The 25190-nt window shown below is 38.7% G+C and overlaps 1 protein-coding gene across 6 annotated transcripts in view; it reads right to left on the bottom strand.

Moving 5' to 3' along the window:
• The window catches only part of CNOT4 (CCR4-NOT transcription complex subunit 4), a 144727-nt gene that overhangs the window by 53459 nt on the left and 66078 nt on the right, over positions 1 to 25190 (bottom strand). For all 6 annotated transcript variants that reach the window (XM_049893363.1, XM_049893365.1, XM_049893364.1 and 3 more), the window contains exons 2-3: positions 16336 to 16600; positions 5526 to 5723 (exon numbers count right to left, since the gene is read on the bottom strand). In XM_049893363.1, the coding sequence (XP_049749320.1) occupies positions 5526 to 5723; positions 16336 to 16509 (372 nt within the window). In that variant the 5' untranslated portion in view covers positions 16510 to 16600. The remainder of the gene's footprint in view (positions 1 to 5525; positions 5724 to 16335; positions 16601 to 25190) is intronic.

The raw sequence follows: 25190 nt of genomic DNA, 5'->3' as shown, positions 1-25190 counted from the left end.
CTGGAACTGCACTCAATACTCCAGCTGATGTATACCAGTTCAGCAAGAGGCATCACAGCCAAAAAGCCTGCTCCAAAGGGTTCAGGCTGGTCACAGGCTGTCCTGTATCAGCACCTACAATCATGTGGAAGTTTACGGCAGTAGTTCTCAATGGTGCAGCACTGTGCCTTAGGGGTTGGTTTATTTGTTTTGGAAATTTGCTGGAACATTAATTGGGAGAGGTTGCTAAAGTGACTGGGACCCTATTGGTGTCCAGTGGATGGGAGCCAGAGACACCGGACGCCTCGATGTCCGGGCTGGTCCAGCACAACAAAAAATTGTCCTGCACAACTTTTCAATGTCCTACAAGGCATTTTGTAGCTGAAAAATCTGTTTATAATTAAGTGAACCTAGAAACAAATTCCGTATTATATATAAGCACAAAGTTTTCCCCCCAGTTTTGACATACACTGAATTTACAGGAAAGCAGATAATGTACAAGTGAGGGAAGAGAACAAGCGCTCTGCCTGAAATACGACTAAGAGTTTTTCTAGAAAAAATCACACCATTGGCATGTTGTGGTACCTGTGCTGACAATACACACCCCTGCATCATTGTACATTGGTAGCTGTTACATTTGCAGTGATTCTACAAATACTTCATTTTGCAGTCCTAACAGTGCTTTGCAAACTTGAGGACACACGATCTGTTACCACCTACCTCACCAGCCCCACCTCTCACCACTGGCATTCTAATCTCCCAGCCAAACAAGTCACTTGCAGGCCAAGCTCATTCTCATCCAGAAGTATCTGCCCATCTCCTGTGCCAGAACATTATACCCCAAAAATAGTATGGGGGGGCACATCTGCCCACAGCCAGGGGCCATCCTCTGTGCCCCCAGAGCACACAGTGCTTCTCATTCTGTACTGTTATTTGTATAAATAAGCAGGGGCCATCTTGTCCACTGATCTATGCTCAGTATCTTACACAGTGCCTGGCACATGATAGGTACTCAATAAACGTTTACTGAAAGAACTGTCTTAGCATTGAACAAAAAGAGTTACATGAATAAAGAACACGGGGGTCTCAGAGCATTACCGAATGGCCAGTGGCTGATAAGAAACAGGTTCAAACAAATTTTGATTTGTCATATTGAGTTGAACACTCCAGATTCTGCCTAAATACAACAGTGAACTAGCAAAATACTATCCTAGGAACCAAATAAAGCAGAAGGTGCAGGGAGTAAGCAGAGCCTGTGCACGTCGGCACAGTACCTACACACTCAATGTCAGGTATCTACTTCTCAGTGAGCCAGTCTGAATACTTACATGGAATATAAAAGGTCATGGGACAGAATTATAAATGCCCAATGGTGTGCCTGGATGGACAAACGGATGAATGACAGACCAATCTCTAGTGTAAATACTCTGGAATAGAAACTCTAAGATCTGGGGGATTCTAGTCCTGGCTCTTCTATGAAATAGCTTTGCAATCAAAGGCAAGTCACTTAACTTCCCTGTGCCTCCACTTTCTCATTTGCAAAATGAAATGACTGTGTCTTTAAAGTCCTAGAGATATTCAAACAAGCTGCTCTCCCTGGCCAGCACACATACCTGGGACACTCTTGTCCTTATTTGCTGCCTACTTAGCCCACGTTCATTCTTCACGCCTAACCTTAATCACCCTTTCCTCAGGGAGGCTTTTCTTGAATCCCTATACTAAATACTCCCGAAGAGCTTATAGCTCTCTTATCGTAAGTGCTCAGCACACTTGGAATTACTTAAATTCTGTCTTCCCCACTAATCTGTAAGCTCTTTAAGGGTAACAACTCTATTTGGCTTGGCAACTACTTTATCTCCAACATCAAAGCATCTGACATACCATAGTATTCAATAATTAATTTGCTGAAAGAATGAATTAGGTCCCTACAAATCTAAAATTTTAGGACTCAGGAGACCATCATCATCACTTTTAGTCTAACCGTTGCTTCTAATTACTGTATCTTCTAAGATAGTTTTTTTTCCTACTGACAAATAAATGAATACATTTGACAATAAATCTTGGTATGAAGCTTTCTGGTGTACAAAAATTATTTTCAAAATAAGCACTAATTCTTCCTAAACTCACCTGTTTTGTTAATCAAATATCAAACTGTTTGTCATTCAAAAATAAATAACCATATTTTTACTGAAATAACGGACACCTTCTCGTTTGTTTGCCAACCACATCCTCCCTCCACTAGGTATTTTCCTAAGTGCCATTGTGCCAGGTTTTTTTTTTTTTAACATGTTGCTGTCAAAAAAAAAAAAGTAGCATAGTGTGCTTACAGAAATACCTAGTGAGGGGAGGGCACGGCTGGCAAACAGAGTGCATGTGTCATCTGTGTGAAAATACAGAAATTAAATGGATCTTCTTGACTTGGAAGTTGTGTGCCTGTCCCTGCTGCTGAGGAGTCGATCCCATCTCATAGTGTCCCTGCAGGACAGAATAGGACTGCCCCATAAGGTTTCCAAGGCTGTAAATCTTTATGGAAGCAGATTGCCACATCCTTCTCCCACAGAGTGGCTGGTGAGTTTGAATTACTGACCTTTCGGTTAGCAGCTGAGCACTTAACCACTGAGCCACCAGGGCTCCTGGAAGTTGTATTAACAACTTGAAAGTTTCTTTGCATATACTAGCAAAGCCAACCTTAAGTTTTCCAAAAATTGAAAAGGTTCTGCAGATAAATTGAGAGCTTTGTTTAAAAAGTTATTACTGAGAAGTGGTAGGACTTAAAAAATAACAAAACACTGGTCTCTGGTCTCCCTAAGCTTTCAGGGGAAATAAACGACAGAAATTAATTTTTAAGAAAAATCCACTGTCCTCTCATTAAACAACGATTTCAAAATTATAAAAGAAGAGTAATTTTTTAGATATACTTAAAGACTCATGATAACATTCTTTTTCTTTAGCCACCAACTACATTAATAGTATAATTTGCATAATATCTGTATAGTTCTTTTTATTGGAGTCATGTTATCCGAGATAGAGATAAAAAAAAAATCTCTGTAAGTAAATGAAAACTCATACCACTTACAGATCACAGGCTCAGAAGAAGAGGTTAAGAAACCTACAATCCAAGCATCGGGTTTAGACTGTGGTTTAACCTCACCCAGCCTTTGGGTGCTACTGCGCACGCCTCCAAAAGTACTACAGTTGACCAGACCCAGGAGGTATTAACAAACAGGTATATGACATCCAAGGGTTCTCAAAGACAAAAGTTCCATTACTTACTGGCACAGCAGTTTCAAGAAGGCAAAAGTAGGTTCTAATCAATAAGACTGTTAGGTGCTGTAAAGTCGATTATGACTCATACCGACCCTATATACAACAGCGACCCTAGGTACAACAGAACAAAACACTGTCCAGTCCTGCCCAATCCTCACAGTCTTGCTGTGTCTGAACCCATCGTTGCAGCCCCGGTATCAATCCACCTTGTTGAGGGTCTTCGTCTTTTTCTCTGGCCTTCTGCCAAGCATGATGTCCTTCTCCAGGGACTGGTTCCTCCTGATAACATGTCCAAAGTACGTAAGATGAAGTCTCACCATCCTTGCGTCAGCATTTTGGCTGTACTTCTTCCAAGACAGATTTGTTCATTCTTCTGGCAGTTCGTGGTATATTCGATATTCTTTGCCAATACCATAACTCAAAGGCATCAATTCTTCTTCAGTCTTCCTTATTCAATGTCCAGCTTTCACATGCATATGAAGTGACTGAAAATATCATGGCTTGGGTCAAGCACACCTTAGTCCTCAAAGTGACATCTTTGGTTTTTAACACTTCTAAAGAGGTTTCATGCAGCAGATTTGCCCAGTGTAATAGGTTGTTTGATTCCTTGACTGCTGCTTCCATGCACATAACACATGCACACGACACAACCTTGCTTGCTGAAAGTGAAGAGGATTTGAAGTACTTACAGACGAAAATCAAAGACTACAGCATTCAGTATGAATTACATCTTAACATAAATAAAATAAAAATCCTCACAGCTCGACCAATAAGCAACATCAATAAGGTTAGCAAGAGTACACAGAGGCAGGTAAACAAAAAAACTCAGAGGTAAAAAGCACCCTCTGATTAGGAAAGAAAAGCAGAGTTGGTAAAAAAGATAGAAGAGTTGATGCAAAGTCATGGCGGTGTTCCAGGTAACGATCAAGTGTGGAGATTCTGCCTATCTGGGAAGTAAGTACTAGCTCAGGAAAAAAGGAGAATTAGCTGCTGAGCTTGAACCACAGACCCAAAATCAGCTCTCTCCTTTCTCTGTAGTTTTTTTCTGTATGAACCCAAGACTCGCCCCTTAGCTTTGGAAAGAAACTGGTCTCCTGGGTATCGTGTAGTCCACTATTGCCAGCATCCCTGGACCTAGATCCTGGTAACTCTTGAGTTGCCGCCATATTTACTGCCTTTGATAGATCCTGGGTGAAGTCTCCCTGAGTTTCATATCTATGATGAAGTCCCTCATAGCCTCAATACACAGTAAATGCATCATTATCAATAAACATTTACTATTCTAATTTTTATACAAAAATGCTATAGACGCCTTAGAGTTCCTCCTTCTGGTACCTTCAGCCCACTTAGCCAAGCCTGGAGACTCCCACTTCCCTAAGCATATTCACTTCAGTTCTCCCTCTAACTGCTACCATGGTGAATATTACAGCAAATCCATCATAAGGAATATTTTTGGAAGGTCTCTACAATCTGGTTCTCTCTTACTGAAGTGAACATTTTCAGTCAATGAGTTTCTATCTACCTTCCCAAAAATCTAGTCAGCGTTTCCTGGTATATCAGAAACTAAAAACTAGCAGATTGCGTATCCAAGGGCATCAAGTAAAATGTGAGTTCAACATTACTCTACCAAGGCTGGTGGTGGTGGGAGAGAAAAAAAGATGCAAACAAAAAGGTTAAGATCTCTCCAAATGAATAACAAAGAACCTGATCCATTATTTCCCTTCATCAAATTATCCCTCTCCCCATAAAACTGACTAAGAATGAATGAGTGAAGAATGATGACACAGTACAGCAGCAGTTCTGAAAAACCAAGAACCACTTGAAGAAACAGGTACGATTAAAAAAACCCAGGTCAGTAAGTTTTGCAGTGGGTTCTTGTAACTGCATCTCCACTTGTTGGTCCTTATATAACTACAGTTAAGAGGAAGGAAAGAGAGCAGCCACATCACATCTAAGCCTTAATGGCAAAATAGAATCATTATTCACATTTTCATAGACTACTGGCATTAAAGTGGACTTAAAGATCTCGTTCAACTGCCTAGTTTTACAACTGACGAATCAGGGACCAAGAAAGATTAAGGATTAAGACACCTGGCTAAGATCACTACTGGCCATTGATTTCTTAGTCATTATTAAAAATTAATTTCTTATTTTCTCCTAAATTTTAATATTTTCAGAGAAATCCTACAGTTGGCCAGGGTCAACACTTATTTCCAAATAAGACTGTAAACAGAAAAAATGTCAAGTTGAGGAGAAAAAAAAAACAGAAGAAGACTTACCTCTGGGTCTGCCAGGCGCTGAGACAGGCCTACAACAAAGACGAGGTTTTTTTGTACGACACGTACACTAGCCAAATGTTTGCGATTTTCTGATATTTTCTGTTTTCTCTCATTTTGTTTCTGTTTTTTCTCATTCTTTATCCTTTGCAGTTCTTCCTGGGAGAGTGGTTTATATACTGCTGGGTCTTCTGGATATGGCTTTAAGCATAAAACAAACACAGAAGTTAGCATAAAAGAAATAAACAAAAACTGCATGAACAACAATTACCAAATTCTGGATGGCAGCTATGTGGGCATTTGTTATATTTTCTGTCCTTTTTATGAATGTTTTAATTACTTAAAATGTGTTTTATTTAATAAAAATGAAGCGTTAAATGAAATTGTTTTAAAAATCACTGATTTTTCAGATTTTAGCACAGAATGACTTGCTAGGTGGTACAAACAGTTAAGTGTTAAACTACTAGCTGAAAGGTTGGCAGTCTGAACCCACAAAGAGGCACCTCGGAAGACAGGCCTGGGGATCTGTTTCCAAAGGGTCACAGCCTTGAAAACCCTATGGAGAAGTTCTACTCTGCACACATGGGGATACCAAGAGTCAGAATCAACTCGACAGCAACTAACAACTATAGGACAGACTACTTTTAATGTTAAAACTTTCAACACCAACAAATGTTCTAAAAAATACCTGTATTTATTCTGTAGTTTAGTTGAATATACCTGTACTTTATCTGCCTGTACATTCTCATCTCCTAAAGATAAGGTCAAATTCTCTCTCGGTAGTCTCTACAGTGCCTCAGACACAGTTTACAGAAGGTTAAGCTTCAGAGGTGCTATATAAGAAGCAAAGATTCTAAGTTCTTGCATCTATATATGGGTTTATGTATTGCAAACAACAGAAATTTAATGAAAACCTACTATACGCTAGAAAATTACCAGTTATAGTGCTTGTTCTTTAATACATTCCCAGTCTAAGCGGGAGACAGGTGGGCAAATAAGTAACAGGCACTTTGGTTCAGGAGTTTGAATTTAGCTTTAACACTTACTAGACATATGGCCTTAGATAAGCTATTTAAACTCTACGCCTCAGTATCATCATGTGTAAAATGAAAATAATCTCAAAGGTTGGTGTAAAGACAAAGCAACACTCATAAAGCAATTATTATAGTATCTGGCATACAGTAATCCCTTGATAAATAACTAGCAATTATACTGTTGTGTGTCTTTATCTTTTCCTTTTCCATATTACACCATTTTTCACTCCTATTGCTAATGCCAGGGCTGCTGGTGGTTGAGGAAGGACTGTGCAGTCAGACTGCCTGGTTTTGAATCCTAGCTCACCCTTGCCTGAGTTACGTGACCTTGCTGGCTCCATTTCATCTGCGATGTGGGAATCACAGTACTTAATTCCTAGAGTTGTTGTGAAGGGTAGAGCACACGTACCAAGTGGTTACAACAGTATCCGGAACATATGTATTCAGTAAGTCATAAGGACTACTAATAATAAACACTGTTAATGATAAATGGAAGATGGAGCACAGTTAATGTAATAATATCTAAAACTGAATATGAAGAGATCCCAGGTAGAGGAACCACAACTGGTTAGGAAGTTGTACCTATCAGAATATCAGAGTGGGAGCCAACAGAAACATGCCAACAAGAAAAAAAGTGGGAGCAAGAAAAGAATAGAGGAGAATGAAACCTTGCTGTGCCTTTAACATAAAGTTACTTTTATTCTTTTCACATTTAAGTAAAAAAATAAAAACCCTCAAACTTGTGAATATAACCAGACTAATGCTGAAGGCAATTAAGACAGTGAGATTTCATTTTATGTTCCTCAACTTCTGTTGGTATTATCGTTAACAAGGTCTCATCTCCCAAAAAAACCCTGTTCTTTCCTTTTTACATCCACCTTTCAACTTTAACTTACGCTTGTTTAAGAAGACCTACTCTTCATAGTCTACCCTACCATCAATGAGCGAGAGCCAATTAGTTGAATCCAAGTGTAACTCTTAATGGTCCTCCAGGATTTAAGCACCCATACCATAAAATTCCTACATTAAAAATCAGAATCTAGAAGCTAACTGGTTCTATTTAGAATGAGTGGAAGGCATACAGAACAACTGACTCACAAATTTACCTTTTGCATGACCCTAGGACATTCCTCAGGATACAATATAAAGTTAGTATGGTACATTTCACACCCACCCATCAGACCTGGCAATCTGCTTCCATAAAGATTACAGCCTAGAAAACCCTATGGAACAGTTCTACTCTGTCACACGGGGTTGCTGTGAGTCAAAATCAACCTGATGGCACCTAACAACATCAGCAAGGCACATTTTAGGAGCTCAATAAATATCTGCCAAATGAACACAGAACTGGAAATTTTACACTGCTGATTTTCTTAAAAAACTAAAATTTCAGATTAAAAAATAAACGATCATTTCAGAATGTTCTTGCATTGTAATTTATGGAACCAAACGGTTAAAAATCCATTACAGTGTTTGATCCCTCAATTGATGATGCGACCCTCCATTTAGGTGTTCTTTCAATGCTTCCTCTCAAAACTTTCTCTGTTCTCCACTTAACTTTCTGTACCTGTATCATTTCCTTTCAAATCCAAATCTATCTGCCAAGTGTATTAATTCCATGAAGGTATTTTGAACTTTTAAAGGCACAAGTTTAAAACAAAGAAACTACATATAAACCAACTAAAATACCTTTCTATAAGACCGCTTTAATTTTTCATTTGCCCGGGGAAAAGCTGTTTTCTACCTCAGGATTTCTGGCTGGCTTCTTTTGGAGTGTGGATTATTGAGTGCATTTGAAAGCAGCTGCCCTTCATTAACAGCCATCAGTTTTACCGGGTCAAACATATGGACTGCTTCAAGTAAAATTCCTAACAAACCCACTGCCATCAAGTTGATTCCAACTCATAGCGACCCTACAGGACAGAGTAGAAATGTCCTATAAGGCTTCCAAGGAGCAGCTAGCTGGTGGGTTCAAACTTGCTGACCTTTTGGTTAGCAGCCGAGCTCTTAACCGCTACGACACCAGGGCTCCAAAATCCACATATAGCTATAATTTTTAAAAGTGGCAAAGTAAAAAAAACTTAATTTTCTGTCAAAAAGTTCTGCTTCAAAATTAACAGTTAAGAATGTATCTTGTGGCAGATAGCACAACTTTGGTAAAATATTGCCAAGTATGCAGATTTAACTCATGTTAAAGCTGGTTTCATGACCTTAAGACAGTGCTATTCAAAGTGTGGTCCAAGCACTCTTTTTACCAATTCATAGTAAGAAAAATACAAACACCAAGAAGAAGCTTTTGGATATCTATAGCAATCTGACACTGCCACAACATTCATGCACACAGCAAGTGGACTCTGCAGAATAAGGTATTTATTAGTTTGGGTGTTATCAACTTAAGTGGTAAACCTCATGGCATGAGCTGGGTACTGGGCATGCACTGTAGGACCATATATCAGTCTTCAACAGATTGGAGAAAAAAAGAAAACTTGGATGCTTTGTCACAGGTTGTTGAGAGGCACTGATGGAACTTAACTGGGACACAGCTTCTTCTGAAAACATGAGGGATTTAACAAGTACTCTAAGGGTTTCTTCTTTGCTAACATTCTCTGACATTGTAAAATCCTGGTTAACAGATGAGCTGAGGTAATGTTAAAACAAAAAATACATAAACACACACACACAGACAGACCAATGGGGAGTGACAAGTAAGAAAAACTAGGTTACAGTATCAACTCCCACCAGATATATTACTGATGCTCCACCACGGTGACTACGTAACACCACACTGAGCACCTAACACTGGATTACACTACTATTCTAGCCTTTTTTCGTTGTTATTCCAAGCTTTTTTCTACGGAAGTATGCTTCCATCAGGCTTCAAAATCAACTTTGCTGGAATATAACTGCTACATCCCCCACGTGTCTGTCAGTTTGTCCTACTGTGGGGGCTTCCGTGTTGCTGTGATGCTGGAAGCTATGCCACTGGTATTCAGATACCAGCAGGGTCAACCATGGACAGGTTTCACTGAGCTTCCAGACTAAGACAGACTAGGAAGAAGGACCCGGCAGTCTACTTCTGAAAAGCATTAGCCAGTGAAAACCTTATGAATAGCAGCGGAACACTGTCTGACATAGTGCTGGGAGATGAGCCCCCCAGGTTCGAAGGCACTCAAAAGATGACTGGGGAAGAGCTGCCTCCTCAAAGTAGAGTCCACCTTAATGACGAGGATGGAGTTAAAGCTTTCAGGACCTTCATTTGCTGATGTGGCATGACTCAAAATGAGAAGAAACAGCTGCAAACATCCATTAATAATCGGAACCTGGAATGTACGGAGTATGAATCTAGGAAAATTAGAAATCGTCAAAAATGAAATGGAACGCATAAACATCAATATCCTAGGCATTAGTGAGCTGAAATGGACTGGTATTGGCCATTTTGAATTGGACAATCACGTAGTCTACTATGCTGGGAACGACAACTTGAAGAGGAATGGTGTTGCATTCATCGTCAAAAAGAACGTTTCAAGATCTATCCTGAAGTACAATGCTGTCAGTGATAGGATGATATCCATATATGCCTACAAGGGAGACCAGTTAATACGACTATTATTCAAATTTACGCACCAACTGCTAGGGCCAAAGATAAAGAAATAGAAGATTTTTATCAGCTGCTGCAGTCTGAAATTGATCAAACATGCAATCAAAATGCATTGATAATTACCGGCAATTGGAATGCAAAAGTTGGAAACAAAGAAGAAGGATCAGTAGTTGGAAAATATGGCCTTGGTGACAGAAACAATGCTGGAGGTCGAATGATAGAATTTTGCAAGACCAATGACTTCTTCACTGCAAATACCCTTCTTTCACCAACATAAACGGTGACTATACACATGGACCTCACCAGATGAACACACAAAAATCAAACTGACTACATCTGTGACAAGAGGCGATGGAAAAGCTCAATATCATCAGGCAGAACAAGGCCAGGGGCTGACTATGGAACAGACCATCAATTGCTCCCATGCAAGTTCAAGCTGAAACTGAAGAAAATCAGAGCAAGTCCACGAGAGCCAAGATATGACCTTGAGTATATCCCACCTGAATTTAGAGACCGTCTCAAGAATAGATTTGACTCATTGAACACTGGCAACTGAAAACCAGACAGGTTGTGGAATGACATCAAGGACATCATCCATGAAGAAAGCAAGAGGTCATTGAAAAGACAGGAAAGAAAGAAAAGACCAAGATGGATGTTGGGGGAGACTCTGAAACTTGCTCTTGAACGTTGAGCAGCTAAAGCAAAAGGAAGGATTGATGAAGTAAAAGAACTGAACAGAAGATTTCAAAGGGCCTCTCAAGAAGACAAAGTATTATAACGACATGTGCAAAGAGCTGGAGATGGAACACCGAAAGGAAAGAACATGCTCGGCGTTTCTCAAGCTGAAAGAACTGAAGAAAAAATTCAAGCCCCGAGTTGCAATAGTGAAAGATTCAATGTGGAAAATATTGAACGACGCAGGAAGCATCAAAAGAAGATGGAAGGAATGCATATAGTCATTATACCAAAAAGAATTAGTCGATGTTCAACCATTTTAAGAGGTGGCACATGATCAGGAACAGATGGTAGTGAAGGAAGAAGTCCAAACTGCTCTGAAGGCATTGGCGAAAAACAAGGCTCCAGGAATTGATGGAATATCAACTGAGATGTTTCAACAAACGGATGCAGCGCTGGAGATGCTAACTCGTCTATGCCAAGAAATATGGAAGACAGCTTCCTGGCCAACTGACTGGAAGAGATCCATATTTATGCCTATTCCCAAGAAAGGTGATCCAACCGAATGTCGAAATTATAGAACAATATCATTAATACCACACACAAACAGAATTTTGCTGAAGATCATTCAAAAACGGCTGCAGCAGTATATTGACGGGGAACTGCCAGAAATTCAGGCTGGTTTCAGATGAGGACGTGGAACCAGGGATATCACTGCTGATCTCAGATGGATCCTGGCTGAAAGCAGACAATACCAGAAGGATGGTTACCTGTGTTTTATTGACTATGCAAAGGCATTTGACTGTGTGGATCGTAACAAATTACGGATAACACTGCAAAGAATGGGAATTCCAGAACACTTAATTGTGCTTATGAGGAACCTTTGCATAGATCAAGAGGGAGTTGTTCGGATAGAACAAGGGGATACTGATTGGTTTAAAGTTAGGAAAGGTGTGCACCAGGGTTGTATTCTTTCACCATAACTATTCGATCTGTATGCTGAGCAAATAATCCAAGAAGCTGGACTGTATGAAGAAGAACAGAGCATCAGGATTAGAGAAAGACTCATTAACAACCTGTGTTATGCAGATGACACAACCTTACTTGCTGAAAGTGAAGAGGACTTGAAGCACTTACTAATGAAGATCAAAGACCACAGCCTTCAGTATGGATTACACCTCAACACAAAGAAAACAAAGGTCTTCACAACCGGACCAATGAGCAACATCATGATAAACGGAGAAAAGATTGATGTTGTCAAGGATTTCATTTTACTTGGATCCACAATCAACAGCCATGGAAGCAGCAGTCAAGAAATCAAAAGACACATTGCACTGGGAAAATCTGCTGCAAAGGGCCTCTTTAAAAGTGTTGAAGAGCAAAGATGTCACCTTGAAGACTAAGGCGCGTCTGACCCAAGCCATGGTATTTTCAATCGCGTCACATGTATGTGAAAGCTGGACAATGAATAAGGAAGACCGAAGAAGAGTTGACATCTTCGAATTGTGGTGCTGGCGAAGAACACTGAATATAACATGGACCACCAAAAGAATGAACAAATCTATCTCAGAAGAAGTACAACCAGAATGTTCCTTAGAGGCAAGGATGGCGAGACTGTGTCTTACATACTTTGGACATGTTGTCAGGAGGGATCAGTCTCTGGAGAAGGACATCATGCTTGGCAAAGTACAGGGTCAGTGGAAAAGAGGAAGACCCTCAAAGGGGTGGATTGACACAGTGGCTGCAACAGTGGGCTCAGGATAACAACGATTGTAAGGATGGCACAGGACCAGGCAGTGTTTCATTCTGTTGTGCACAGGGTCGCTATGAGTTGGAACCGACTTGACGGCACCTAACAACAACAACTGCTATATAATGGAAAAGATACTAATACAAGAGAGCACTGATACAAATTAATTTATCACCATTTAGCTCTTGAATATTTCTTATTCCAGCAGCTTAAAGAAGTTATAAAAACTAGTTTTTAAATCTTAACACATTTGTGAAGTTGTATCTCTGCTGTCAGGAAGAATTCAATTTTTCTTGACCATATAAAAATACGCTAATTTAAACTAAGCACAAGTGGCAAGTATATAATCAAAGTCTTCTTAGCCTTAGCTTGTCTAACAGTTTCATAAGAAATTAGAAAACTGTGAGTTTCAGGATGGTTCCTCCCCTAAACACACATCACCACCATATACACCACTTTACAAATCCAGGGACAGAAAATTAACAAACTAATTCAATGAGTTGAAGAGGAGAGGCACACTAAAATGGGAGATGAAGAAACCTAATTGGAATAACTACAGAAAAAGAGTGAGACCCACAAAGAATATAAAGGAAAATACATCTGTGGTCTATTTTTTAACTCAAACACAAATGTTAAACTTCTAGGATTATATCATCACACAAAAAAATTACAAGCAGAAAATTTCCCTTTACAGTCAGTCACTACTGTGTGTTATATATCAAATGCTAACTAATAACTAAGTAGGCCACCTCTGGGGCAGCTTTTAAATGTAACATAATTTTAATAGTGTTAATTTGGCAATAAACTGCCAAAGTACTGAGATGGTTTGTAGTTTTTAGTGTAATCACTTAGTTTCTTCTATGTGTATAATTATATTTCTAATTTTGTTCCTAGTGCTATGCGCATGTGTATTCTATTTCTTGATCAGACTTGCAAGAGTTTCTTTTATTCATCTTTTTCAGCTCTAGCCTTTACTGAAAAGACTGTTTCTTCTTTCTATTTCTATCAAACTAAATTCTGTTTAATCCCTATCTTCCACTGTCACAATGTTTATTCTTTTCCTGGTTTCTTAAGAAGAAAATAAGTCATTTAGATTCATAGTTTCTTGGTTTCTAATAAATGCATTTAAGACTTGAATTTTTCCTCTAAATACCACTTTGGCCTCATTCCAGAGATTCTGGGAAGGAATACCCCAATTATTGATTTAAAATAATTTGTAATTTCCATTTTGTTCTCTTTAAACCAGAGTTACAAAGAAAAAAAAATGTTTTTAATGGATTTTTGCTGCTAACACCTAATTTTGTTATATTATTTTGGGGGCTTCAAGTTTCCCATAAAGCTGGAGCCTTGGTAGCACAGCGGTTAAAAGCTCAGTTGCTAACCAAAAGGTTGGCAGTTCGAATCCACCAGTCCTGCTCCTTGGAAACCCTATGGGGCAGTTCTACTCTGTCCTATAGCGTCACTATGAGTCAGAATCGACTTGATGGCAACGGGTTTGGCCTGGGTTTTAGTGTCCAAAAATGGTAAGATAATTAACCTCTTTTGTTTAAGATAATGAAAAGTGCTGTATAAAACTTAAAAAAGAAATCAGCACCTTAAAAACAATAAAAATCTGCAGTGGGGAACTCCAGGTCAATTTCTGGATGAAAGCCAATAACCAGAGAGGTCAGTGAAATATCTGAGTAATGACAAAGCCACTTACACTGATTAGCCCACATTCAGGATCTAACTTAGTAGGTGAATGAAGGGAAGATGACAGCATTCAAACACCAGGGCCAGCTCAAGCCAGAGTCTTTAGGAGATCTTCCCACGTTAAGATCCGGGCTATTACCAAAGGGTTCTTTTAGTCTTGGAATAAGCAGATCTAAACCCACTGTTCTTGCTCCAACTGGGTAATGCACAGATGTCACAACAAGATAAGAAAAAAAAAGGAGTGAGGAAAACCATCTTTGAGAAGCTGATGAAACCAACTCTGGGGAAGATCTACACCAGAGACACACAGATTGGGCAGATCAGGGATCTTTAAGCTTGAGGCAACTAAAAACTAGAAAAAATATGTGAAATAACTGTCTTAAAACAGTGGACAACAGGCAATGAACGGCAGGACTATGATGGGAGAGAAAAGTAACAAGAGATGAGAATCATGATTGCCCTGGCCTCCTACTTTTCTGACTCACTGGAACCTGGCACTGGAAGGGAGATACCGAGCAGAGCACAACACAATGAGCTGAGGAGACAAAGAACAAAATGTTGAAGAGGCTGAGGCAAAGAGGAAAAAAAAGAGGGATAAAAACTTCAAAAAGCCAGTCTAACTTACAAATCTTAGTCTTTTAGGCTACCCTGAAAATCACCCCTTTCAATGAAATATTTCAATATGATTAGGTATTTATGGAACAACTAGGAATCAATTTTTAAAATATGACTAAATGTTTAAAATCCATTAACAAAAATTCATACAGATTTTGACCAAAGCTAATGGTTAAGGCCATTTACCTTCCCATTCACATTTCTTAAAGTATATTAACTAAATAAAAAGTACAATATGTACATATAATACATATACATAAGTATACATTATGTATTCTAAGTATATATCATACATTATATACACACAATATATGAGCCCTGGTAGCACATCAGTTAAGCACCTGGCTGCTAACTGAAGAGTTAGCGGTTAAAACCTACCAGTGACTCCATGGGACAAAAGACCTGGCAATCTGCTCCAGTAAAGATTACAGCCTAAATTTATGTTAATGGGGGAGGAACAACTCAGAAAAAGAGGGTGAGAATGGTTACACAACTCAAAAAATGTAATCAACGTCACTAAATCGTATGTGTTGAAACTGCCAAATTGATGTATGTTTTGTTGTGTATATTCTCAACAACAACAACAAAATAAGTAAGATTATTAAGATAGATATTTGCACGAGACCCTAGGGTCATCAGACCCTAAAGTCCTTCCAAAAAAAAAAAAAAAGTGGCAGTGCTAACCAGTCTAGTAGTTCATTCACTACACTGTAACTGTGCCATGGCTGCTTATCAAAACAGTAAAACTTAGACAAAAAAAAAAAAAAAAATAGGCTTTCAGAGTTAGAAGGCAATTTTTCAATAACACAATAGTTCAGAACAAAGGCTCTGGAGGCAAAAGACTTAACTTTTGAATCCCAAATCTACTGCTCACTAGTTGATGACTCTGAACAAGTTACTTAAGTTCTCTAAGCCCCAGATTCCCCAAATGTACAATGGGAATAACAATACCTAGAAGAGTTTGCAAAGGCTCAACAAATGGTAACTATTATTGTCAGAGCCAGAATTTCTGTCATTTTAACCCATAATAACCCTTTTTCATAAATATCAAAAAATCTTATTTTCTACTGGAAAATAAGATTCCCTCCCAAATGTAACTCTGAACGCATTTTTCCAGTTACACGCCACCTATCCAAATCCACTACCTCTGTATCCCTAACCCCCTTAAAGAGTGAGTACCACTGATCTGGTCCATCTCCTCAGATGAGAATACTGAAGGCCAACCCAAGCAGGTGTGTGCCTTTACTAATGTCACACAGCTAACTAACAACAAAGGCAAGACTAGACCCTGACTCCCAGTTCAGTGTTCTTGCCACCTCACTATGACATCTTAAAAACAGAAAGCTACACATAATCTTAGCTAAAGCTGAAGCCTGTAGATTATTTTAAATCTACTTACTCATATGCATGGGGAAAAACTGGACACAAAGATACGTCTGGAGTATTTACCTTTCTACATGCAGGACAAAGCCCATTTTCATCAGTGCGAATTCGATGCCAACAGAATCGGCAAATCTGGTAGCCACAGGTACAAGGGAAAAAGTTGATGTCATCTATCTCCAGGGGCTCCATGCAAAGAGGGCATTCCACAGGGTCTTCCTTCGCATCAGGACTGCGAGACATCTTCACGTTTATTAAACAGCAGCAAAAGTTTATAATAATTTAAGGGAGAAGGAAGTTCAGCACAGAGAGCTAAAATGGAGACTTTGAAGACCTGTGTGAGAATAAAAAAAAGTATTGTTTATCACTGGAGAAAGCATGGCACATTCAACAATCTAAAATCATGTTATCGAAAATTTTGAAAAATATTAATCTGAGCAATTTTATGCTGTCATTTCAGAATGGATTTCCCTTTTTTCAATCAACAAGTTACTTTCTTCTGAAATTCCTGCATGCCAAGGTAAGAAGCCTGGCACTGTACATTTTTTGGATTCAGTAGAAAAACTTTTTTAAAAAGGCCTTCCTTTTTGTCTAGATAAAGCATTTAGTACTAACTTAAACTAATCATAACACATTTTAGGAGAAGAAGATAAAGAAGTTTCTGCCTTAAAATACACTATAAACTGCCTCATCTTTGGTCTAAAGGCTTGAATACTGTCACATAGCTGAATGAGTATTATCGTATTCTAAAATGCGTCACATTTTACAAAACACACCTAATGAAAAAGAGGCTTCATTCATTTATAATCAGATGTTAACATCAAAGCCTTACAGAAGACACAGCCTGGGGGGGGTGGGGACGGACAATTACACATGCCACAGAATCTAACTGCTTATAATTAAACATGTATTAATATGCCCCTGAAAAATCTGGGAGAATAAAACATGGACTAAGCGAAATAAAAGTATTCCTGTGGTAATGCTACAAAAGGCCCACAAGAAACTGGAAGGGGGAAGAGAACGAGTAGACTTCCACACTCCCAAACACATTTTAAAAAGTTAAATAATGTATCTTTTTAGATTATGGCGTGTTTAAAATTTTTAGGTAAAGATTTAGGTTAACAATCACTGTTAGATTAAAAGGTTAGGCTGCAATCACTATTTCAGCTTAAAAAGTGATAATGTCCAAATTAGTCTATAACTCAATGCAATCTTCATCAAATTACTGAGGTATTTTTCAAATGGAATTTGACAAAATGATTCTAAAGTTTACAAAGAGATCATGAATAAGAACAGCTTTGAAGCTTCTGGGGGGAAAAAACTATGAAAATTTGCCCTATCAGATACAAACTATACTACAAAGCTAAAGCAAATTTAATAATTTTATTAGTACAAGAATAAACAAAAGACCAAAGAAACTAAATAATCTAGAAACAGACCCATGAGATTTCAGTATTTGATAAAAGTGACATTACAAATCAATATGTAAAGAATGGACCAGTTTTTAAGTAGTAATGAGACATTAGACTATCTACTTAAAAAAAAAAAATAGTATATCTCTATCTCACACTGCAATCAAAATAAATTCCAAATGATCTGCCTGAAGAGCTTAATATCAAAATAAGCCATAAAAAGCATCTGAAGAAAACAATGGAGTTTTTTTTTTTAACCTTAGTTTTTAAAAAGGTCTTCCTAAGCAAAACAAATATTCAGTAGCCATAAAAAAAAGATATGATCAACTTTATAACATGGAAAGAAGAAAAACATAATAAAATTAAAGGCAAGCAATGGAGAAAAGGATATACTCATATTTAATGAAGAGTTATTGTCTAGAATATATAAAGAAATCTTACAAAGCAATATATTAAAAAAGGCAAATACATTGAAAAAGAGAAAATATGATGGAGAGCTCACAGAAGAAATACAAATGATGAAAACACAAGATAATCAACTTCTTAAGTCAGTAAACAATGAGATAGCCTTTTTCCCCATCAGCCAGCCAAAGGGTCTTAGTACCCCCCAAAGCAGAGACTGTCCCTGATCTACTTACTGCCCCTTCACAAAAGGGGGAACGGGAGCACGAAGAGATAAAGCACCTTGCCTTAGGCTGCACAGCTATTAGGATGTGGAGCCTAGATTCAGCCCAGGCAGTCTTAGCTCCAGAATCTGTGCTGCCAGCCACTCCCTTACACTGCCGAAGAATCCATCCTACATAAATACTTACACATGAGCACCATGTTCTTTGTTATGTTCAGCAGCACAGTTTATAATAGTAGAGAACTGTGAAGAAACACAGACTCCATCAATAGGAAATCAAACTAAAATAATTGGGAGGTACTGTCTACATTTCTAATAAACTTTTGATTATAAGACACTGTTTCCATAACTAAAGCTTACGAGAGTTTTAGCAAAGTAATTTATGGGATGCTGGAAAGGAAACAATATGCTGGGATTTATAAACTGAGAATGTTTTCTACTAAATAATTATTACAATTATTCAGTCCCAGCACCAAGGAGAGGTGTTATGCAAGCCAGGGGTCAAATGTCACCACATAAATGAATCAGTGTAGGAGGGTGCCCTGATGTGGTAAAACGCTAGAGTACCAGGCAAAAGACCTGATTTTCTACTTCATTCTTCCACTAAGTAACTACTCAATCTTGGATACAACACTCAAAAGTTCTAGAACTCAATTTACTTATCGAAAAAAAAGGACAGAAGACAAAATTTAAGGGAATTTCAAGTACAGGAAGATACTTCCTAAATATAACCATGCTGACCTAAGCTTTAAAGTAAACCCCCCCCCCAAATACCCCACCCAAATTTTCCCTTAGCGACAAATATTATTTCATAAACCAATCAACTGATTTTTTTTTTAAAGAAAAAATAGAATGGATTGAAACAACAAGATTCACAAGATTCAAAAGAAAGAGATAAAAATACATCTTCAAATAAAAAGGGGAAGTAAAGTCAATTATTTCATAGATGGGGAAGGGGGTCTTACAGAAGTGATCGGGTTTAATTCTGTATTTTGCTTTTTCATATACGAGAACTAATTCTCACAGTGACTTAGTGAGGAACATACTATTCCTCTTTATAAAAGGTGAAACTGAGGCTAAAGGGCTACTCAGACTTTAAATGTCAATTGAAACTTAAGATGGCCAACTTCAAAGCTTTTCCAGTACGGTGAGACAGCACTCAAGATCAAAGTCCCACATGCAGGTCCTTGGGTGTGGAGTACAAATGTCCAAAAAGTAAAATGGTAATAAGCCAAAAAAAAAAAAAAAAAAAAACCCAAAACCATTGCCATCAAGTTGATTCCAACTCATAGAGACCCTACAGTACAGGAAAGAACTGCCCCACAGGGCTTCCATGGAGCACCAGGTGGATTCGAACTGCCAACCTTTTGGTTAGCAGCTGTAGCAGTTAACCACTACACCCCCAGGGTCTCCAATATGGCATTCCTTTTTCAAAAAAGGAAGTTCCATAGCAAACACTTACCTCGTCACCTGAGTTCTTGTTCTATATCACCTGCAACTAATGCTGTAAGGGTAGATTCACTGACACACATAATAATGCCCCTGAGTCACCAAAGGATCACACGCTGCGTAAGCAAGTCCAAAAACAAAACTCACAAAGACAAAATTACTCTGGAAAATCCGTTCAGTCACTTAGAGTGCTGCATACATGGTTTTGAGCTTAGAAATTTGTTCAACAGATATGTATAAAAACACACTATATTTAAATATGGTATATAAATAAGCAATACTTCTGCAAAATTTTAAAGAAGTATTTACCTGCGCTATTTAATCTTTTTTTTTTTTTTTAACAATCTAACAGTTGAATTTGGAAGAAGTTAAATGCATGTATAATGCAACTCCATTGAATACAGTTATATATCAATTACACTCCTGAATACTCTATACACCCAGAGCTCCACAAACACTGTAATTATGCATAATTAAAAGCTATTTATAGATGTGAATTTACCTTTACATTAAAAGGTAAGCTAAACAAGGGCAGGGATTTCTGCCTGTATGGCCACTCATGTATCCAAGTGCCTAGACTAGAATTTGAAACACAGCAAGAGCTTAAGAAATGTTTATTGAATCACTGAACAACTAAAATACGTAAGAACTGTTAGAATGGCAAAAACCTTCATCAGCCAGCCTTCAGAAGACATTTCTAATAAAGTTAGAACCCTTTTAAAGGGAATAATAAGCGGTATTAGTGTACTGGAGTTCCTGGATGGTGCAAACAGTTAAGTGATCAGCTACTAACCAAATGGTTGGCAGTTCGAACCCACCAGACATCCATCAAAAGAAAGGTTTGAGTCTCTCCTTCTGAAAGATCACAGCAATGAAAACCCTATGGATGGACTGCAATCCTACTCTGAGGCACATGGGGTTGTCATGAGTCAAAAATCAACTCCACAGCATACAACAAAGCCTTAATAAGAGACTAATCATGTCAAGTTCTGCCTGCTATGCCTCATGTAGATGTATTTTTAAATTAGGTATTATTTTTATTTGAAATATTTCAAATGTGTGTAGAAACAGTTTTATCTAAAGGAAACAGAGAATACTAGGGCCGAAGTTGCCCTCAACCCAGCTCCCTCATAGAGTGTAAGTCCTATGCTTGGAATTCAATCAGAGAAGGCCTGAGACTACTGTACCCACCTCCAATGTGCACTCGACTTTTACTGGGGTGTCACACAGACAACAGCACCATTGTCCTCACTCCAACTCCAGAGCCAAATATTTTGCCAGGGAGGTAAAGCAGGCCTTAAAACAGACAGCTTTGAATCCCTTCCAAAAAGAAATGACTTCATTTGCAACACAGTGTGAAGAAGTTCAAGCCTAAAGGCACTCTCAGAATCACTGAGGTTGTGCTGAAAGGCAAGTGGGAGGGTACTGAAAGATTCACAGGACATACAGGCTAAGCTGCAGGGCCCGCTAGTTTATCAGCTGGGAGGAACCTTCCTGGCATCTGAACAGGTCTCAGAGACTGACCTGAGGAGGTATCCCTTTCATGTCAGCCTAAATTTGATTAGACCAGTTGTGAGGCAATTTATGCCCAAGGGCATTATTGAAAACATTAGAGCAATTTGTTGGCAATTAGTGGTCACAGAAAGACACAAACATAGCTCTGCCAAACCCACTGTCATCCCAGGGTGACTATGGGCATGCCCAAGACTGTCTCATGAGGAGCAATGCAGGGGGGAATTAGGCTTCACTAAATTAATCCAGTAAGTTACTAAATAAATAAGAAAATAACAACAGTAAACCCCTGAGTGGAGGTGCCAGTACCCAGAGCTGCTAAATTATATTAAAATGTCCGGTTTCCAACAAAAAATTACAGGACAACACACAGAAACAGGAAACTATAACCCATACTCCAGAAAGAAAGAAAAAAGCAGAAAATAGAAACTGCCCATGAAAGTAACCAGATGTTGGGTATAACAGAAAAAGATATCAAAACATTCATTATAAAATATGTTCAAAGAACTGCAGGGAACCATGATTAAAGAAGTAAAAGAAGGTATGATTACACTATCACATCAAAAACAGAGTATCAATAAAAAACCATAAATTATAAAAAGGAACCAAATGAAAATTTTGGAGTTGAAAATATAATAGCTAAGAAAAAATTAACTAGTGGGGCTAAACAGTAGATTTGAACTGTAGATGAAGGAACTGGCAAATTTGAGACTACCCAATCCAAAAAACAAACAAAAAAAAGAAGTAAAAACCATTTGTAGATGACACGATCTTGTATATAGAAAATCCTAAGGAATCCACTAAAAAAACAATTAGAACTAATAAACAAGTTCATCAAGGCTGTAAGATACAACATCAATACATAAAAATCAATTATATTTCTACATGCTTAAAAAAATCAGAAATGAAATTAATAAAACAATTCCATTTACAACAGCATCAAAAAGAATAAAATAGGAGGCAGGGCCAAGATGGCTGAGTAGCCAAACACTTCCAGTGATCCCTCTTACAACAAAGGCCTGAAAAAACAAGTGAAACGATTATATTTATGACAAGCTAGGAGCCCTGAACACCAAAGGCAAAGTCAGAAAACAGACTGAGCAGCAGGGGGAGGGAGAAACAGATCAGAAGCAAAGACGACTTGCTGGACCTGAATCGCTGGGATCCCTCAGGCATGATTCCTGGAGGCGGCTGCCGCAGGCTGGTGGTAGCTTTCGGCTGCAGTTTCCTCAGGGAGAAAAAGCCAGCTACACAGCCTACTCACGCCTCCAGAACCAGAGAAGAACGGCGCTCTTGGCAAAAGCTAAGTACTTGCGTATATTTTACCATGCCCTCCGCCCCCAAGCTGGTTTCAGTGGCTGTTGATTTCTCTGGCCCTGAGACAGACTCTGCTGAGCGGCCTGAGGCATTCTCTGGGCCTTGGAGGAGGAATAAATTCACAATTGGGGGAAAAGATAATTTGCCAGCACCAGTAACCTGGGAAGTTCAGGACAAGCAGCAGCTCCTGTCCAAGCATAAGTGGTCCAGGGACTTTGAATATCTTTCCCCCCCTGCATGGACCTGTGTGGGCCTATTTCAGGAGAATAGGCCCTTGTTGGCAGACTACAACCATTTCAGCTGCACGGTGGAGAGGTGGGTGTTTCATGTTTGACATTGCTTTGCCTATTAAACAGGGTCCTCACCTACCCACATGAGGGGCCTAAGGACTGGTGGCACCACACAGGTCACCTACCCACCTGTGACAGAGGTCCAAGGATAACTGGTACTTCCCAGTCCTTACAACCAAAACCACAGGGCGCCCTTGGTCCATCTGCAGAACCCACCCACCTGTGTGCTCTAGGGAACACGGACACAATTTCCTCACACTTGGGGATAGCTGTCAGCCCCCTGCCTTGTTCAGAGCTTGACCCCCTGCTGCAACCAGATACCTGTACCTACACCAATCACCCCTGCCCCTCTACGACTGTAGGACAGAGCCTTACCACACACTTGATAACCAGCTACCTGGACACTGAAGCTGAATCCATACAAGAAAAGTGAATGGCCTCCTAGGCTGATGTACCTGACAACAGCTCTAGCCATCTGGGGACAGGACGTCAGAGCTTCAAAGGCAAAAATAATCAAGCTGGCTCACTCAAGCAACCTATCTGGGCATATCAAAACAAAACAAAGCAAGAAGCTAGGATACAGTAAGCGAACATAAAATAAACTAATACAGTAACTTATAGGTGGCTCAGAGATAACAGTGAGTATCAAATCACATAAAGACGTAGACCATAATCACATCAAAAAGCTCTCAAAATAAAGAATCAAGGGATCTTCTGGATGAAGGCGCATTCCTGAAATTAACAGACGCAGAATACAAAAGATTAATATACAGAACTCTTCAAAACATCAGGTATGAGATCAGGAAGGAGTTCAGCCAATATGCAGAACAAGCCAAGGAACACACTCATAAAGCAGCTGAAGAAATTAAAAAGGTTATTCAAGAACATAATGAAAAATTTAATAAGCTGCAAGAATCCATACAGAGACAGCACTCAGAAATTCAGAAGATTAACAATAAAATTACAGAATTAGACAACTCAAAAGAAAGTCAGAGCAGCAGAACTGAGCAAGTGGAACGCAGAATCGGTGACACTGAAGACAGAGCACTTGGCATCAAGTATATTTGAGGAAAAATCAGATAAAAGAATTAAAAAAAATGAAGAAACCACACGAATCATGGGGGACTCTATCAAGAGAAATAATCTACAGGTGACTGGGGTACCAGAACAGGGAAGGACAACAGAAAATACAGAGAGAATTGTTGAAGATTTGTTGGCAGAAAACTTCCCTGATATCACAAAAGATGAGAAAATATCTAACCAAGATGCTCATCAAACTTCACATAAGGTAGATACTAAAAGAAAGTCACCGAGACATATTATAATCAAACTTGCCAAAACCAAAGATAAAGAAAGAATTTTAAAAGCAGCTAGCGATAAACTACAAGTCACCTACACAGGAGAGTCAGTAAGAATAAGGTTGGACTACTCGGCAGAAACCCTACCAGCAAGAAGGCAGTGGGATGACTTACATAAAGCACTGAAGGAAAAAAAAATAATTCACCATGACCAAGTGGGATTCATACCAGGTATGTAGGGATGGTTCAACATTAGAAAAACAATTAATGTAATCCATCATGTAAATAAAAAAAAAGATAAGAACCACATGATCTTATCAATTGATGCAGAAAAGGCATTTGACAAAGTTGAACACCCACTCATGATAAAAACTCTCAGCAAAATAGGAACAGAAAGAAAATTCCTCAACATAATAAAGGGCATTTATACAAGGCCAACAGCCAACATTGTCCTAAATGGAGTGAGTCTGAAAGCATTCTCCTTGACATCAGGAACCACACAAGGATGCCCTTTATCACCGCTCTTATTCAACATTGTGCTGGAAGTCCTAGCCAGAGCAATTAGGCTGAATAAAGAAATAAAGGGCATCCAGGTTGGTAAGGAAGAAGTAAAAGTGTCTCCATTTACAGATGACATGATCTTATACACAGAAAACCCTAAAGAATCCTCAAGAAAACTACTGAAACTAATAGTAGAGTTCAGAAGAGTGTCAAGATACAAGATAAACATACGAAAATCAGTTGGATTCCTCTACACCAACAAAAAGAACATCGAAGAGGAAATCACCAAATCAATACCATTTACAGTAGCCCCCAAGAAGATAAAATACTTAGGAATAAATCTTACCAGAGACGTAAAAGACTTATACAAAAAAAACTACAAGACACTACTGCAAGAAACCTATATAAGTGGAAAAACATACTTTGCTCATGGATAGGAAGACTTAACATAGTAAAAATGTCTATTCTACCAAAAGCCATCTACAGATACAATGCAATTCCAGTCCAAATTCCAATGACA

Source organism: Elephas maximus, chromosome 8 (assembly GCF_024166365.1).
Source record: "Elephas maximus indicus isolate mEleMax1 chromosome 8, mEleMax1 primary haplotype, whole genome shotgun sequence".
In the NCBI taxonomy this organism is placed as follows: Eukaryota; Metazoa; Chordata; class Mammalia; order Proboscidea; family Elephantidae; genus Elephas; species Elephas maximus.
This window is presented reverse-complemented; position numbering and strand designations above follow the sequence as displayed.